This window comes from Myotis daubentonii, chromosome 5 (genome assembly GCF_963259705.1).
Source record: "Myotis daubentonii chromosome 5, mMyoDau2.1, whole genome shotgun sequence".
Taxonomy (NCBI): domain Eukaryota; kingdom Metazoa; phylum Chordata; class Mammalia; order Chiroptera; family Vespertilionidae; genus Myotis; species Myotis daubentonii.
Genome location: NC_081844.1, coordinates 43247579 through 43264884, shown reverse-complemented (window position 1 = coordinate 43264884; position 17306 = coordinate 43247579). Strand labels below are relative to the sequence as shown.

The window sequence follows — 17306 nt, the reverse complement described above, 5'->3', positions numbered from 1 at the left end:
AACTTCCCCAAGACAGAGAGCTGGTGAGTGGCCAGGCTTGAACATGAGCCCGTGCACGGCACCAGACAGCAAAGTGTGCTTACCGCTAATTATAAAACCAAAACTTCCAATATTACAAAGGGGAGGGAATACTGTTGAGAAAGGATAATCAAAGAACATCTGGTACTCAGGAGGCCTGGGCTGACCTAACGGGGACTGCTCCATACAGAAACGTAGAAATGCAGACAGAGCTGCACTGTCTTTACAAGGGAGACGAGATTAACCGCTTAGTAGCCCAGCAAAGCAGTAACAGAATGACACTTTTCCCTAGAACTTGAGAGAATTAAAAAAACAAACACACACACACACACACACACACACACACCTATGAGAAACTGAAACTTCAAATTTACCCTATCACATGATATGGAGCCCAAAGCTAAGAAATTAATAAGAAACCGAGTCCAGGATAATTAAAATCTTTAGGTTTCGGGTGAAGCAAGCAAAGGTTATCTTGTCCCATAGGACAGTTAGGGGCATATCACACTTCTACAGGGAGGGAGGGAGAAAAAATGAGTTCCTAGGAAAAACTTACAAACCCATATGAGGAAATAAGACAACAGAAGTCAGTCAATGACATTATATGGAATAATCTTGATACTATAAAATAACTGTTCAAAATGATTGAAGCAATTTTTAAAGGAATAGAAAGTTTAAGAAAGAACAGGACAATACTAAAGACAAGGCAAATTTGTAAAGTAAGCACATAGAAATGAAAAACACACTCACTGGAATTAAAAGCTTACCAGGGGTGTAAAAGAGCTGAAATGAGAATCAGTTGAGTGGAAGGGGGGAAAGTGATATGAAAATACCTGAAACTTCTGTGTGTTAATGCTCCACATGGTTGTTTTATTTTCTCAATAAGGTAAGTTCGATCATGTTCTTTCCCTAAAACCAAATTCTAAGCCCATAGTCCGAGAAACAGAGCAAAAAAAAAAAAAAAAAGCCTTAGATTTTCAACCCATATCCACCCCTAACAAAAGACTTCTAAATAAACTGTTATTAGAGAAAACTTCTTTATTATATTCTTGGCATAATTTTGGTAATTGCTGTGTATTCACACACATGATGCCAAATAAACTTGCAGCTTATGAATGAAACTGAGTAAGAAATTATATCTTGAACTTCCATAATATTCATAAAAGATTCTATGTTAAATATTAATCAGTGCTTAAGATCACTGATATAGTTCTAAGATTACTGATTCCTGTCCTTAAAGGATATTATGTTCAACTTGAAGATGGGCTATTGTAAGTAACAGAACTGTGTTTTTTCTAGTACAAGTTTAAATATTTCTTGGCTTTAAAAGGCTTAATTTTATTTTTTTTAGAACTTTTAATTAGATCTTCTTCATCCTTCCTTCTTTTTTCCTCCCTCCTTTCCTCATTGCCATTCTTTTCTTCCCTCCCTGGTTTAAAGAAGAATTGCTCTTTTTTTTCTGCATGATATATAAATTAAGATTATTAAAGTATGGAACATTCACTATGTTTTTAAAAATGTATTATGCCCTTGACATGCTTGTTCTGAGACATTAGAAGACTAAACAGTAGTCTTGGTAAAATTTTGGAACTTTTTCTTTAATTTCATTTGAAAGTTGTATTCCAAGTATAATGGAGGTGAAAAATACAATTAAAGGAAAGAAATGACTCGGAAGAACTGGATACTAATTACAGCTTCTCTGTTCCATCAGCAATCATGGAACCACTAAATAGAGTATGATAATTATGAAGTATAATGCTTTATATAGTTTAATTTTTTAGAACTAAAAGTTATTAGTCTAGTTGATTAATTTTTAGGTTCTGGAGACTAAAAATAGTTTCTGTAAATTTGGAGCTAATTGAAAAATAGAGGTTGGAAGTTAGAGCAGTCAGACCCTGATTATTCATGCACTTATTTAGTGCTGTATGTTTCAGGCCTTTTCCTACGTTTTGAAGTGGACGTTTCAAAAAGATTTTTCAGATTCAAAAGCTCTGACAGGGAGTTGAATTTCAATGCCAATGTGGCATTAAAAGCTGAAGGCTCTAAAGGAGTTTTCATCTGTTAGGAATGCTTTTGGTTGCAAGGAACAAAACTGACAACAAAGAACTTATTGTGGCTTAAAAACGGAGTGATTTATTTCCTTCCCTACCAGTTAGTCTGGAGGTGGGTAGGCATTAGTGCAGCATTTCAATCATATTAGGGCTGTCTTTCAACTGTGTAGTTCAGAAATAATCAAAAATCATGAGCGATCCATTGACCAGTAAAGGAAGGAAGATCTACAGAAGATGTCATATGACCATTTACATGTTCATTTCACCAAGATTCATTTTTACTTTATTTTTTGCATTTAATTTTCTACCAACCCAAGTTAAAATATTATTTGAAAATTATTTCACTTAAATACTATTGTGTTTTCTTTAACATAGTGGAAGACCTGGCACACCTTGAACCTTTGGTCATATGCTCCTGATCTGGAATTAAAGCAGTAGAGTTCCACCCGCCACCAGCCCTGAACTGCTGCCTGCCTCCTCCCCACCATTTTAGTGTCTAACATGGTTCAGTGGAATGATTAGAGTTTTGGGTCTGTTTGTGTTCTCTAAAATAACCCTTTTACCTTCACTGTACAAGTACTACCTTCTAATTGAGTACATTTGCAATTAGAAAGAAGCAAAAAGAAAAATAATATATAATAATATATGACTGTAAATACCTACTTACATATTTAAAAGGTAAAAGAATACAATTTTTTAAAACTAAAATATAATTAAATTTGCTTATTACCTACTCTTTTCACTTAAAATTCAATTGCCGCCCAACCGGTTTGGCTCAGTGGATAGAGCGTCGGCCTGCGGACTGAAGGGTCCCAGGTTCGATTCCGGTCAATGGCATGTACCTTGGTTGCAGGCACATCCCCAGTGGGGGGTATGCAGGAGGCAGCTGATCGATCTCTCTCATCGATGTTTCTAACTCTCTGTCCCTCTCCCTTCTTCTCTGTGAAAAATCAATAAAATATTAAAAAAAAAATTCAATTGCCTATTCAGATGTTCCAATTAGCATTTGAAAGTGAAAACTCAGGTCAGCTCTGCAGACTACACAGTTGTTGTTTATTAGTCCCCCAAACAGTACTACACCCTTAATTTTTAATCTTGTTTCTTTTCACAGATCTACTGGTTTAAAGATGGAAAGCAGATCTCTCCCAAGAATGATCACTACATCATTCAAAGAGATCTTGATGGGATGTGCTCTCTCCACACCACAGCCTCCACCCTAGATGATGATGGGAACTACACCATTATGGCTGCAAACCCTCAGGTAAAGAAGGGTATATACAGGTCTTGCTTCAGTTCTGTGTGCAGCTGACCTTTGAATAACACAGGTTTGGACAGCACAGGTCCACTTATCTGTGTGTTTGATGGTGGTGTTGGTTTTTTGTTTGTTGTCAGTAATTGCAGTAAATGTATTTTCTCTTATGATTTCTTAATAACATCTTCTTTTCTCTGGCTTACTGTATTTAAGAATACAGTATATAACACAGATAACACACAAAACACGTGTTAATTGACTGTTTATGTCAGAGGTCCTCAAACTTTTTAAACAGGGGGCCAGTTCACTGTCCCTCAGACATTCCACACATGCGCACTGCGGGCCCGGGATGAGTCGGCTGCTAAGCAGGACAGGCAGCGGCGGCAAAAACACCCGGCGGGCCGCATGTGGCCCGCGGGCCGTAGTTTGAGGACGCCTGGTTTATGTTATCAGTGAGGCTTCTAGTCACCAGGAGGCTATTAGCTTGGCGGAGTCAAAAGTTATATGGAGATTTCAAATGCGGGAGGGGGTCAGCTGTCTAGAGCTTACAGACATTTATTTGAACAGAGGAACTGTTTGATTAAAAGATGGAATATTACCTCTTTGATTTGAAACTATTTTCCCAATTTCTACACCATCTCCGTTTGAAGGGGTAGAAAAATTCTTTTTTTTTTTTATGAGTATTTATTTATTCCACCAAGGGTTTTTCTATATGAGTAATTCTGGTGCAGATGTGCCTTCTTTCCATACTACCAAGGGCCTAATATGTACACCTATGATATAGGTGATAGGCAAGACAAAGTCCTGAGACAGAAAATAAGCCAGTAAAAAATACAAATCATATATCAGTTCAGATAGGATTAAGTCTATGAAGTGAAAAAAGGAGAAAAAGATGAGTTGTGTGTATTATGCTATAGTAAAAAACAGAAAAGTACAATGTTTAAAATAGATATATACCCACACTGAAATCAATGGAATTTAAATAATGTATAAGTGTAAATCATAATTCTGATAGTACCCATATAAAGGAGTCCCCTCTAATCTGCAGATTCAGGTACCAGTGGTCAATGCAGTCCAAAAATATTAAATGGAAAATTCCAGAAATAATTCATAAGCTTTAAATTTCACGCCCTTCTAAGCAGAGTGATGAAATCTTATGCTGTCCCACCTGGGACATGAATCACCCCTTTGTCCAGCACAATAAGATTTTTTGAGAAAGAAATCACATTCACATAATTTTATTATAGTATATTATAAAATTCTATTATTGTCGCTAATTGCTTACTGTACATAATTTACAAATTAAATGTAATCACTGGTGTGCATGTAGAGCAGCAGTTCTCAACCTGGGGGTCGCGACCCCTTTGGGGGTCAAACGACCCTTTCACAGGGGTCGCCTAAGACCATCGGAAAACACATATATAATTACATATTGTTTTTGTGATTAATCACTATGCTTTATGTTCAATTTGTAACAATAAAAATACATCCTGCATATCAGATATTTACATTATGATTCATAACAGTAGCAAAATTACAGTTATGAAGTAGCAACAAAAATAATTTTATGGTTAGGGGTCACCACAACATGAGGAACTGTATTAAAGGGTCGCGGCAATAGGAAGGTTGAGAACCACTGGTGTAGAAGAAAAGCATAGTATACACAGCGTTGGTATTAACCATGGTTTCTGGTATCCACTGAGGGTCTTGGAAGGGATCTCCTGCAGGTAACGGGGGACTACTATAGCATTCAGGATTTTTTGTTTGTTTCCATCCAATTGTTTTCTCTTGTTTTAGGACCAAAAATCAATTGCTTAGAATTTAATAGGCGGCTACCTGGGTATCATGTTATTCCAAAACTGCAAATTCTTTTTTATTGAATATCTTATATATTTTAGGCACTATGCTGGACACACAGAAATGATTAAGAAGTTACTTTGTACATTAGAACTCACTGTGTGATGGGATATTTTTACAAAGTCAGCAGAAGTCATGTAAATAACATGCCTTTTTTTAAGGAAAAAAAAGGAAGCTAAAGTTAACAGTTTTCAAGAGCTTGTTCTGAAATCATTTTTTAACATTCCAGTCATACCATATTTCTTTTTAAGGAAATATTAAGTGTCAAAAAATGACAGATAATTTTAGCAAATTTTACAAATGTGTAAGTTCATTCAGTGTCCTCCTATCCCTAATATCACGTTGTTGTATAAAGATATATATTTCTAAGGTAATACTAAGATTAGAATGAACCTCAAATCACCTACCAATTAGGTTGTGACAGAGCACAGCAAACTCTTCAGTGTCAGGGGACAGTTTCCACATTAGTGCATTTTCTCAAGGTTCTACTGTTTCAATCAATGACTGCATGGCCATCACCTTGAAAAATAGTCAAAATCACAACCTTTACTGAAAAGTTACGTTGATGTTTATTTGTATTCATTTTTGGTGTATTTGAGGGAACAAAAGTGGAACCTACTTTTTTTTTCTTACTATATTTTCAGTATGTTTCCTTGACTATTAACAAATTTCAATTTTTAGTTCTCTGCCTACTTAAAAGTGGAGAACTCAACAAAAATCTAAAATGTTTCTTTCTGTTAGGTTCTTTGTTCCTCTTTCCCCTAGGAAGGCTGGGATATATTAAGGAGACAGAATTAACTGTGTCCCTTAAACATAAACAGTACTGGGATCCTGCTATGGTTTCCCTGGCAAATGTGGTAAGCTGTTACTGGAGTAAGCAGTTTAAAACTCTGATTATGAGTCTACTTCTCGTCTTCTTCAAATTACACTAATGAATTTTCACATGTAAAAAAGTTGTAAAGGGGAAGGCCTCCCTGTGCAGTGCCCGCGAAAGTACGCAGAGATGAAGACAGCAGCCCCGCCTCAAGGGTCTCTGAGCATTTGAACTATGATGGGTCACTAGATAAAAGAGGGCTGCTAAAGATTAATTCCCCTTGGAAACAAAGAAAAGGAGGAAAGGATAAAAACCAAAAGAAAGTACTGAAAAGCCTAGAGGCTGTATAGTTCAAAGGTTAAAAGCACAAAACTTTAGTAGCAACCAGACCTGAGTTGGAGTTCTAGCTCTGCCACTCCTGACCTGTGTGACCTTCAGCAAGTCACTTAACCTCTCTGTTCCTCTTCTATGAAATTATAATAATACTAGAGGCCCAGTGCACAGATTCGTGCACTGGTGGGGTCTCTCAGCCTAGTCTGCGCCCTCTGGCAATCCGGGACCCTTGGAGGATGTTGGACTGCTGGTTTCTGACCGATCCCTGCAGGGATCAGTTTGGGCCGAACATCCCCCACGGGATGTAGTAGTGCGCGAAGCGGCAGGCGGCCAGGGAGGAGCCCAAGCCCAGGCCGGGCACCATGCCACTACCACTGATCCTGCCCCGCCGCTCCCGTCACTCAGTAGCACTGCTGCGGAAGGGGGAGAGGCTCGTGCCACTGCAACTGTGCTTGCCAGCCGTGAGCCCAGCCTCTGGCGCCCATCAGTCAGCTGAGCGGTGCTCCCGCTGTGGGAGTGCACTGACGACCGGGGGCAGCTCCTGCATTGAGTGTCTGCCCCCTGGTGGTCAGTGCACGTCATAGCGACTGGTTCGGTCATTTAGGCTTTTATATATATAGACTAGAGGCCCGATGCATGAAGATTCGTGCAAGAATGGGCCTTCCTTCCCCTGGCTGCTGGCACCGCTTTCGCTCCGGCCCGGAGCCACCTTCCCACGCTGCCCAGAGGCCCCGAGCAGCTGGGGTGGTGCGGAACGCCTGCGTCGTCACCATGGCAATGACACAAGCGTCCTGCCCCTGGCGCCTGTGTATGCAAATTAACTTGTCATCTTTGCTGGGTTAATTTGCACACTCACTCCTGATTGGGTGGTGGCATTGTGAAGGTACGGTCAATTTGCATCTTTCTCTTTTATTAGTGTAGATTGGTTTCAATAATATATGTAAAGCACTCAGTTTACCTGGCACATATTTCACTTCCAATAAATGCTAGTTATTGTCATTATTTTAATTCAAAGACACCATTAACCCTGTCTTAGAGAAGCAGCTCAAAGAGGTGGCAGAAGCCTGAGGAACCAGGATGTAAAGGGTCAGTCTGTCTGTTTCTAGGTGCCCTGCTCCCACAATACCATTGGAGAGTAAACAAGTCAGTTTGGAATAGAATTTCTACCCAAAATGTTGCTGATGTGTGGTCTTCTGACCTCCTGGCTTTTCCTTTTTACCACCCCCATGGGAAAGGAGTAAGGCAGCAGACATGGCTCTGCCACAGCTGTGGGCTTTGGTGGAGGGAGCCCTGAGCTAGCGCGGGGCCACGCCCACAGCACAGCTGACAGGGGCCACACATGAAGACAGCAGCTGCTCTCTGCTCCCAGCACACTCAGGACCAAGAGAAGGCACCAAAGAGAGCCTCGCTGCCCTCATTTAGGCTGCAGAGAGCTCTGCCACTCTACCCGGTCCAGGAGGAGCCCCAATCAACCCTCACTGGTGCTTTGACTCGACTCCGCTTTGATGAGAAGACAAAGAAAGAAGTGGACCCATTTACCTCAGGTAGCCACAAGCCCAGCCCTTCTCACAGAACATCCCAATTCTCCTGTGATAAAGCAAATAGTAATATGACTGCTCTCAGGGAGCAAGAGTCAAAAAGCCCCAGTGGTCAGCCACCAGAGCAGTTCCTAATATCTAGAATCCCCAGGTTAGTGGATTGGACCATTCTAATTAAAAGGGTTGGGCTAAAAATCTCTTTTTCTATCTAAATGACCAAAGGCAGGCATAGGAGGGGAAACTCAGGAAGGCAATCTGAGGAAATGCTAAAAGTGGGCATTTATGCCTAAAATTGAAATCGTTGTGAGAGAATATTTATAGCACTTGGTAGTAGTCGCTGTGCCAAGTTTCTGAGTATGTTGCCAACTCCTCTATCTTGGGGACTTCAGTGGCAGATATGTCCAAATATGACAGATGTAGGTTTTGTGAGTTGTCACCTAGAAATTGTTTAACTTCACTACCATTAGAAAAGTAAAGCATAAGTATTTTTTGTTAGTCCTCACCGAGGATATTTTTCCACTGATTTTTAGGGAGAGCGAAAGACAGAGAGAAACACAACCACTGGTTGCCTCCTGCACAAGCCCTGACCAGGGCCCGAGCCAGGAAGAAGCCTGCAACCAAGGTGTGTGCCCTTGACCAGAATCGAACCCGGAACCCTTTGGTCTGCAGGCCGGCGCTCTATTCACTAAGCCAAACTGGTTAGGGCCAAAGCATAAGTATTTAAACCATGACAAGTGGCAGACCATTTTTCTACCTAACCCTTGGCATAATTATTTGTTGCTTTAGGAATACCGTAATAGAAATGTTTAACAGTGTCATAATCTCAACTTTATAACATCTGTTATTATATACTAAAGTATTTTGCCATTTTTATAATTTGTGAATTAAACCATGATTTAAAAGAAGCATGTCAGCACTGAAAAAAATTCAAAAGAAAAACCTAAATTTTTCGAGATACATACTAATCCCAAAAGCATATATGTAGTCAACAGAAAACTGAGGTTGACTCTGTTTCTTTGATGCCCTGTGGTTATCTGAAATATGTTTAACATTTTTAAAGTATTTGGGTTTGAAAGGGAGACAACTACACCTATTCTTCCTGGTACACTGTAGCCTACATGGTATGAAATGACCAAGGGAGAGAGGAAAAGGCTGGAGTGGAAAAACTGGTTCATAATGGAACACAGACGGCAGAGTTTTCCTGAGCAGTGGGAAATAATGAGAGAGAGGGTGAGAACCAAAGAAAGAGGAAAACACTAAAGTACAGCAGAATATTTTTCCACCGGGGTTAATCTTTGGGGAATAAGAACTACATTAGGTATTGCTGACTACATCCAAATTGTGCAGCCCTAACCATACACTAGACTCTGTATCATACGTGATGTGTGCCGCTCAGGCAGTTCCTAAGAGGCCAAACGATCCCATTGTTAAGTGAAATGATGAGTGATTGTGCAGTGCTGCACCAAGCATAATGCCAAAATGAGGATCACAAATACAATTTACTTTAGACAGTAATCCTGTGTATAAGACACAGCTAAATCTAAACACGAATGTTTTACTTTGTTTTGTTGTGTTGCTAGGTTACTCTGCATCACACTTGGATTTTGGAACGGCTGTTTTGCAGTTTGATGTTTCCTCAAATTGCATTATGTATACAAGTGGCAAGCTTTTATGAAGATCTGTGTGCCACAAGTTACATTTCACAAAAAAGGAAATATAAATGTTATTTGCATGTTATATAAATAACTGGCCTTGCATGAGGCATCAAACAATCTTTACAAGCTGGATGTTTTAATACAGAATCCCTTTAAGAATTCAAACTTATTACTTGTACTGTGCCTTTAAACTGTGGATTTGTTTGAAATAGAAAAGGAACACACAGCTGAGTTAAATTTTAAAAGATAGTTTGTTAATTGTGTTTTGTTTTAGCATTATAAGGTTGCTTGACTCGTTTTAATCTTCACTTTAAATATTCACTTCCATTATTACTTCACTAGAGGCCCGGTGCACAAAATTCGTAAGGGGGGGGGTGTTCCCTCAGCCCAGCCTGGACCCTCTCCAATCCGGGACCCCTCGAGGGATGTCCGACTGCCGGTTTAGGCCTGATCCCTGGCAGTCGGACATCCCTCTCACAATCCGGGACTGCTGGCTCCTGTCTGATCACCCCTAACTGCCCCCTCCTCCCCCACAGCCTGGTCGCCCCACGCAGCCTGCTGTTCAGTCCTTACTGTTACTGTGATGGCGTCCCTGACAATTTGCATATTCCTCTATTAATAGTATAGATGTGTTAATAAAACAGAAAGAAATTAAAGTTAACAGCGAATGTAGTAGCATTAATGTGCAGCAGAGCCTTCTAATTATGATGATTACCAGCATTAACTGGCACATTGGTATGATTAAAATTACCTAATGCTAATGTTGTATGATCAATCTTCATAAGTAAAACATTCAGACTTAAAAACCTGCACTTTCAATTGTGCACACTAGAGGCATCTTTTCAAAAGTGCTTCACTGAATTCTGGATTTTTTTTTTCTTTCAAATGTTAAAATTATACATCTTGTTAGTTTGGATGTTTGTTAAATGTTCCTGGTCATTTATTGATTTAGTAATATACAGGGTGGTGGCAAAATAAGGTTTACAGTTCATATAGAAAATAATACAATGATTAATTAATACAATAAACTGTTTTATGTACTCACAACTGTAAACCTACATTTGGCCCACCCTGTAGTTAACCAATACTGTATTATCAAACTAATAAGTCTGCCCCCTCAAGACCATACCTTTCCCCTTTATGTTCAGAAGTGAAGAATGACATGGGAGTAACAAGGTGACATTCCTTTTTCTTAAGTTTGGGAAATATCTGTGGCAGTAGTTATGTATATGGTTCTAAGAGGCAGCAATGAAAACAATGTAGAACTGTGTAAGGTTTAGAGTAGGATGCCACCCTGTTTACCCTATTTATTTTTTTGAGAGGACAGGAGGCAGAGCTTACCCTAAGCATCATCAAATGGTTAGAGTGAAGTAAGGTATCTTTCAAACGCAGCCCTCCCAAAAACCAACACCTGAATCTTCCTGTGTGCTTGGCACTTTTAAAACACCAGCAAAAGTTAAAAAGGTTGATCTCCTCTCCACATATTCTGTCCCCTGTAATGTAATAAGAGTATTTTTTTTCCCTTTGGAGTAAATTACATCCTAATTGGGAGGGGCTGGGGGGGCAGGAGACAGAGAGAGGGACAGAACTCCATTACATGAAGAAAACATTGTACTTAAAACAATTCTAAGGGATGCTTCATATCCATCTGGTTGTTATTATTATAGCTATAGTCAACATTTAGAGCACTGAGTACATGTAAAACACAGTACCAAGTATTTTATACCTATTAACTCATTTAATCTTCATAAGAACCCATGAGGGAGTAACTAAATGGTTCTATTTTACAGATAAAGAAACTTAGCCAGTTAAGTTACCTGTCTGAAGTCATTCAACAATAAAGGACAAAACTGGTTTACAAATCCAGATTGACTCCATAGCTAGGGAGTGTCATACAAAGATGCCTGGGGCTCAACCCAGCATTAAGAGCACTGAGGGGCAGGGGAAGCATTGGTTAAAAGAGGTATTTGAAAGAATCCAAAAAAAGGAGGTAAGAGCATACCTTAAAGTACATCCACTTGGAAAATTAGATTGGAGTCAGCCAAGCTGCTGGGACCCTAAAAATCACCTTGTCCATGCACATATAATGTCTCAGGCCCTTAGTGACACAATACCGCAATAGTGAATTTAATAATGATAATTTATGACGTCAGGTACAGTAGTCCCCTTTATCCACAGTTCGTTACTGTGGTCCAAAAATATTAAATGGGAAATTTCAGAAATAACTCATAAGCTAACAGTTGCACGCTGAGTAGTGTGATGTCCCACTCTGCCCCACCGGGACATGAATCATCCCTTTGTCCAGCATATTCACACTGTACATAAAGTACAAGATATTCTGAGAGGCTACATTCATATAACTTTTATTACAGTATATTGTCATAACTGTTGCACTGTTGTTAACCTCTTACTATTCCTAATTTATAAATTAAACTTTATCAAAGGTCTATGTATAAGGGAAAAAACACAATATACATAGAGTTTGGTACTATCCATTGGGGGTCTTGGAATGTATTCCTGGTGGATTACTGTACCATTTGATATTTACAGTATCATCTTCAGGTATATCATTAATCTTTACAAGATCCTTATGAGCCAGACCCCAGTTTTTACAGAAGAAACAAAGGCTTAAATAAAATCAGTGATTTGCTCAAAGTTTTAAGAAAGCCAAGACTCAAATCCAGGCTAGAGGATTTTTTTTTCTAACTTACATAAATGGTTAGTTAATATTAACTTCCTTTGTGGATCCTCTGGGTTTTAAACCACAAGGAAGAAAATCTATCCAGATTATGCAAATTTATCTTAATCTATCCAAATTAAAATTATTTGTAAGCGGCAAAACAAACAATAAGGAAGCCATATCCCATATGTCAGTACAGTTTGAGGTATTCGTGTAGAACAAACCATACACTATCTTGTCCTCAGGCTCCAAAAAGAATCATGGCTCTTACATGTTCATTTGTTAAAGTACCTACTAGGTTGCATCAGACGGGTAATTTATGATGGGTGTCTTCTAAGCAAGTCACATCTAGATTTCTACGGCAGGTATAGATTTGGAAGGGTTAGATGAAATTAATTTTCAGATTTCAAGGTAGCTTAGGGAATTAAGTGTTTGCCAAGAACTCAGCACACGAGAATTTATATGATGCGGCCTGAACTTCAGCTACAATTAATATAAGTTAGAAATAATTCCTCTTGATAATGTTATGCTTCATGTCTCCCTGGAAATTTTCAGGAAAAGTCATGTTTTAACTGTGACCTTGACAGCAAATATTGTGAGTGCTAGAGGAATTTACATATCTAATGGTATAAAGACTACTTGAGAGTGCTTCATATGACCACCTCATTCTATTTGGCAATTCCTGATTCTTCTCCTGTCTATTACATTCCTCTTGTCCATATTACACCCCTCTGCCTTTTCTGAGTGGTAATGACCCTCAAGAAGTCCTAGCTCTGGGAAGATCTGGAGACCCCACTACCTGGGTCCCTGCTGCTCCCTGCACCCTGCTATGGGTTCTTTCCTGTGTTCCCTCTACCAGTGTCCTTGCCCTCATGCCAGCCCACTCTCAGGGAGAACTCGGAAAGCAGTTCTTCAGACCATACAGAGCACCTCTTGCTTCTGCATCCTGTCTGCATTGGCAACTTGGAATGAAAATAGGAGTCAATGGTAAATTTTGACTATAAAGGCACATGGGGGCTACTCTTCAACCTTGAGATAGAATTCCCTCATCTAATCCATGATAAATTGGCTTCTCATTTTTCCTTCCTTGGTGTTCCCTTTTGGCCATTATCTGAACTTGTAAGTACATCTGCTCATTCTCCTGGGAGCTGAGACGGTGGAGGGGAAAAATCATCTAGTTTGCTATTCTGCTTGTAATAGTGAGGGAAAATTTAGGAGAAAGGGCTAAAACAAAAAACCAGAGTAACAGTGGGTGATTTATTCATGTCATCTGGGTCTTGTAAATATTACTTTTGTCTATCCATATGACAGCATTTATCAAATTTTCAGTTGCCAAATTTCAGAGATAAAATACAGCTTTTCATTAGATAGGCCCTTATGACCCACACATTTTAGGTACTTAACTTGCTTCCGGTCTTTAAATCTCAAACATGTTCATTTCATGCAAACAAGGCATCCCATACTCATCATGCTCTCCTTGTCATCCCTGTGCATACTTATTTCGTAATGCTCATGTTATCATGCCGCCATCTCTTTTAATATGTGGTTTTGGGAAGGGATACTACTAATGTTTATTAAATATATTACTGAGAAAATCTAACAGAAAACTAAAATCATGCAGTTTGACTTCAAAATTAGCTATTTGACTGTGAAAGTGGAATCATCACAGGACGGTGATGTCCTGCTGCTGTATTTTACAGCTCAGCTTCATGTGTTAGGGAGGCCTCAGCAGACAGATCAGTTAATCCGGTGAGGCTGTCATTTTAAATACCATCCCAGATAAAACAGTAAAGCTTACTGAGCCCACGGAAAGTACATTTCTGAGAGGGGGCGGTGTCATCACTAACGTGGCACACTGATTTGCTATGGAGAATAGGAGAATGGACGGTGAGTTACTTTGCATAGCAACTAACTTCTCCTCCCGCTGTCTCCAACAGGGCCGCGTCAGTTGTACTGGACGGCTAATGGTACAGGCTGTCAGCCAGAGAGGTCGCAGTCCCCGCTCTCCTTCGGGCCTTCCTCATGTCAGAAGGTATTTCAGATGTTCCTTCCCATTAAGTGTCACTATTAATTTATTACTGTCAGTTCAACACTCTTAGAATTATGGTGACCATAAAAACCACAGAGTTGAAGACAGAATGTGAATATAATGTTAAAATGTATACGGTTATGGCACCTTGACTACGCTACTGTGCAATTCAGAAAGAGGAAGGGAGCAAACATTTACTAAAGTGTGCTAAGCCTGCTCAGATACACCATCACTCGTTTGTTAAATAGGGCCCACTTTATACATGAGGAAATCAAAACTCAGCATCTTTACATGACACGAAAATACCAGTAAATGCTACACAGATGTTCAAAACCAAGAGCTGTATGGATTGACCATTATCAACTACTGCCACTAAGGTTTCTTAAAACCAGCTGGCTTGTGAGAATTCATTTTTCAAATACTTCGTTCAAAACAGTTTATTTTAGACCATAACCTTATAGGTAATATTTTTCATATTTTAAATGCTCAACAAATATCTGCTAACAATAGTGCATGCTTTCCATTCCTAGTAGCCCGGAGTGTATGTAAGGATGCTGATGGGCAGGGCTGGGGAAAGGATATTACTTCTTAGCAACACATTTGCACTTAGAAAAGAATATGATAAGTGACCCAGTCTATCATCTTGGTTCCTATTTAGATATTTTATAGACGGAGCATGACAGTAAACTAGAGGCCACAGATGCAAACACCCTGATGAAAAGAACAAATACTAAATTAGGCTCATAGAAGGCACCAGGAAGAACTGAGTAAGCACCAAACAAATGGTGTGTCTATAAGGCCTCATGTGATTGGACCCACCGAGCCCTTTGTGCAACATTTGAAAAGGCCAACTCAGGCACCTAAGCATGTGCAAATCTAACTTGTTTCTGGCAACATCTGTCACAGGATCCTAGGCCTGTATCTGTGGCTGCACACACACATATCTAGTAGCATATCCATTCTCTTGTATTATTTTCTTTTGCTTTTCTTATGGTCTTCAATATATCTAAGCTTTCCCATGTACCACTGTTCCCTAGAAAAGCACTCTGTTCAAAAATTACATCTGTATTATTATAGAGTAAACTATATTAAAAAGCTGATAATCATTAGCCTATTATACCAATCTTCCATTTGTTCCACTCTTACTTTTTCTAGTGAAGTGTTTTTAAACTTACTTTTTAAAGGATTACAGGCAGAATTTGCATTCAACATCTTGCTCTCCTTAAGTCTTCCCTGCCCTTACTTTAAAATTGTATTGCTCTTAAAGATGCCTCTGGCAACATACTTAAAAACAAGACAGAAGCACAAGATCTGGGAGATTTGCACATTATTTGAAAGTTAAAAAAAAAATGTCTTTAGTACATGGATATCCGATATAAAAGAAAACCTGCCTTAAAATGCAATTTGTTTTCCTGGCTAATATGAGAAGGAATTTTAATTCTAAAGATATTAAGTTTTTATAAAATAATAAACTTAATTTTCCATACATTTAAAATCACAAAGTTACAGTAATTTCTGTTGAAAAAGAATCGGTGATAAGTAAATGAGCAACAGCTACTGCTATTTCTCATACAGCTTTCAAAGTATTTATTTAGGTAAAAAACATTAATATAAAATATCCCATCTTCTCCAATTTCCCTTTTTATGATTTATACTAGCTTTAAGATTAGGAGAGCAGAATGTGTAAGATGTGCAATTAGCAGGTTAAATTTGTAAGAAATTTCTAAATGAAACAAGATTTTGCTTTGCTGATGTTTTTATATGTAAACCTTGGGGGTAGGCAAGGGTATTATATTATTACCCCATGTATTATTTTTAAAGAAAAGCAACAGATGACTAAGAGCCTGGAAGTAACTACTGTCTACCATGTATCCTGTTCTAAGGCCTCGTTCTAGATCCAGGGACAGTGGAGATGAAAATGAACCCATCCAGGAGCGGTTCTTCAGACCTCACTTCTTGCAGGCTCCTGGAAACCTGACTGTGCAAGAAGGAAAACTCTGCAGAATGGACTGCAAAGTAAGAGTTTGCTATAGACGATCTATAAATCGATCGTCTCCCTTCTCCCCTCATTGCCATTTCTCTTTAGTTTCTTTTGGGAAAGTTATGTAAGATAGACATCTTTAATATGTGTTTCAGCTTAAGAGAAAGAAAAAGCAGTGAAATATACAGGATATGTATATACTGTTTTGAATCATTCTTTTCCTTCACTTTTAAACATTCAGTAAATATGTTCGTTCCCTAGGGCCCCATTTACAGTATTCTAGAAAGCCCCTGGGAGGTTTTGTCCTTTCTCATTTTGTTGAAATAATACATGTATTCATCAGTCATATGTCATTTCTAAGAGAAATGAGAGTGCAGCCTTCTTTCACCCATTTTACAGCGGGGCTTCTGAACTCTGGGAGGCCCGGTTTTATTGCATGTGTGAACTCTGAAATTGCACACAAGTATGCGTGATAAAGCTTTCATCCATTTCTCAAAAGAGCTTAAGGCAAAAATATTTAAAAACTGCTCTGGAAAACTTTTTGTTTGTTTTACCCATTACTTATTGATCTTAAATTTAAAATTTAGCTCTTAAATGTGGATAAGGTTTTTTTAAAAAAAAACAGAATATGATTATATTTGCCCAACAAGTTTGATACAACCAAAAGTAAAACAGCAGAGTAAAATAGTAACAAAAAACATGGTATATCATTTGCAATGCATGGGAAATGGTTAACATCTTTAGTTATAAACAAGCTCTTAAAATCCAGCGACACTATGATAATGCAAGGAAGCTGGAAAAATGAAATGAAAAAGTACAAGTGATGATTAAGCAGTGTGGATAAGGTTTTGAAACATTGTTTAGGCTCCCTCTGCTGGTTCTCTTTGAGATGGCAAAGCACAAATATAGTAGATTTAAAGGATAAGGGCAGTTTGTTTTTACAAAAAGTAAATCAATATATTTAAGCTTTCCCATGTGCCACTATCTCCTAGAAAAGCACTTTGTACAAAAATTAGATCTTTTAGACACATATAAAAAGATTAAAAAGATCTATTTAAATTATGACCTGATTATAATCACCTTCAATTCCTGAGATCA

General features: G+C 38.7%; 2 protein-coding genes across 7 annotated transcripts in view; one reads left to right on the top strand and one right to left on the bottom strand.

Moving 5' to 3' along the window:
* Nucleotides 1–17306, bottom strand: part of CBR4 (carbonyl reductase 4) — an 82169-nt gene that overhangs the window by 13128 nt on the left and 51735 nt on the right. The gene's annotated exons all lie outside the window — the stretch shown is intronic.
* The window catches only part of PALLD (palladin, cytoskeletal associated protein), a 393658-nt gene that overhangs the window by 367981 nt on the left and 8371 nt on the right, over nt 1–17306 (top strand). For all 6 annotated transcript variants that reach the window (XM_059697670.1, XM_059697669.1, XM_059697672.1 and 3 more), the window contains 3 exons: nt 3181–3330; nt 14136–14230; nt 16111–16243. In XM_059697670.1, coding sequence (XP_059553653.1) covers nt 3181–3330; nt 14136–14230; nt 16111–16243 — 378 coding nt within the window. The remainder of the gene's footprint in view (nt 1–3180; nt 3331–14135; nt 14231–16110; nt 16244–17306) is intronic.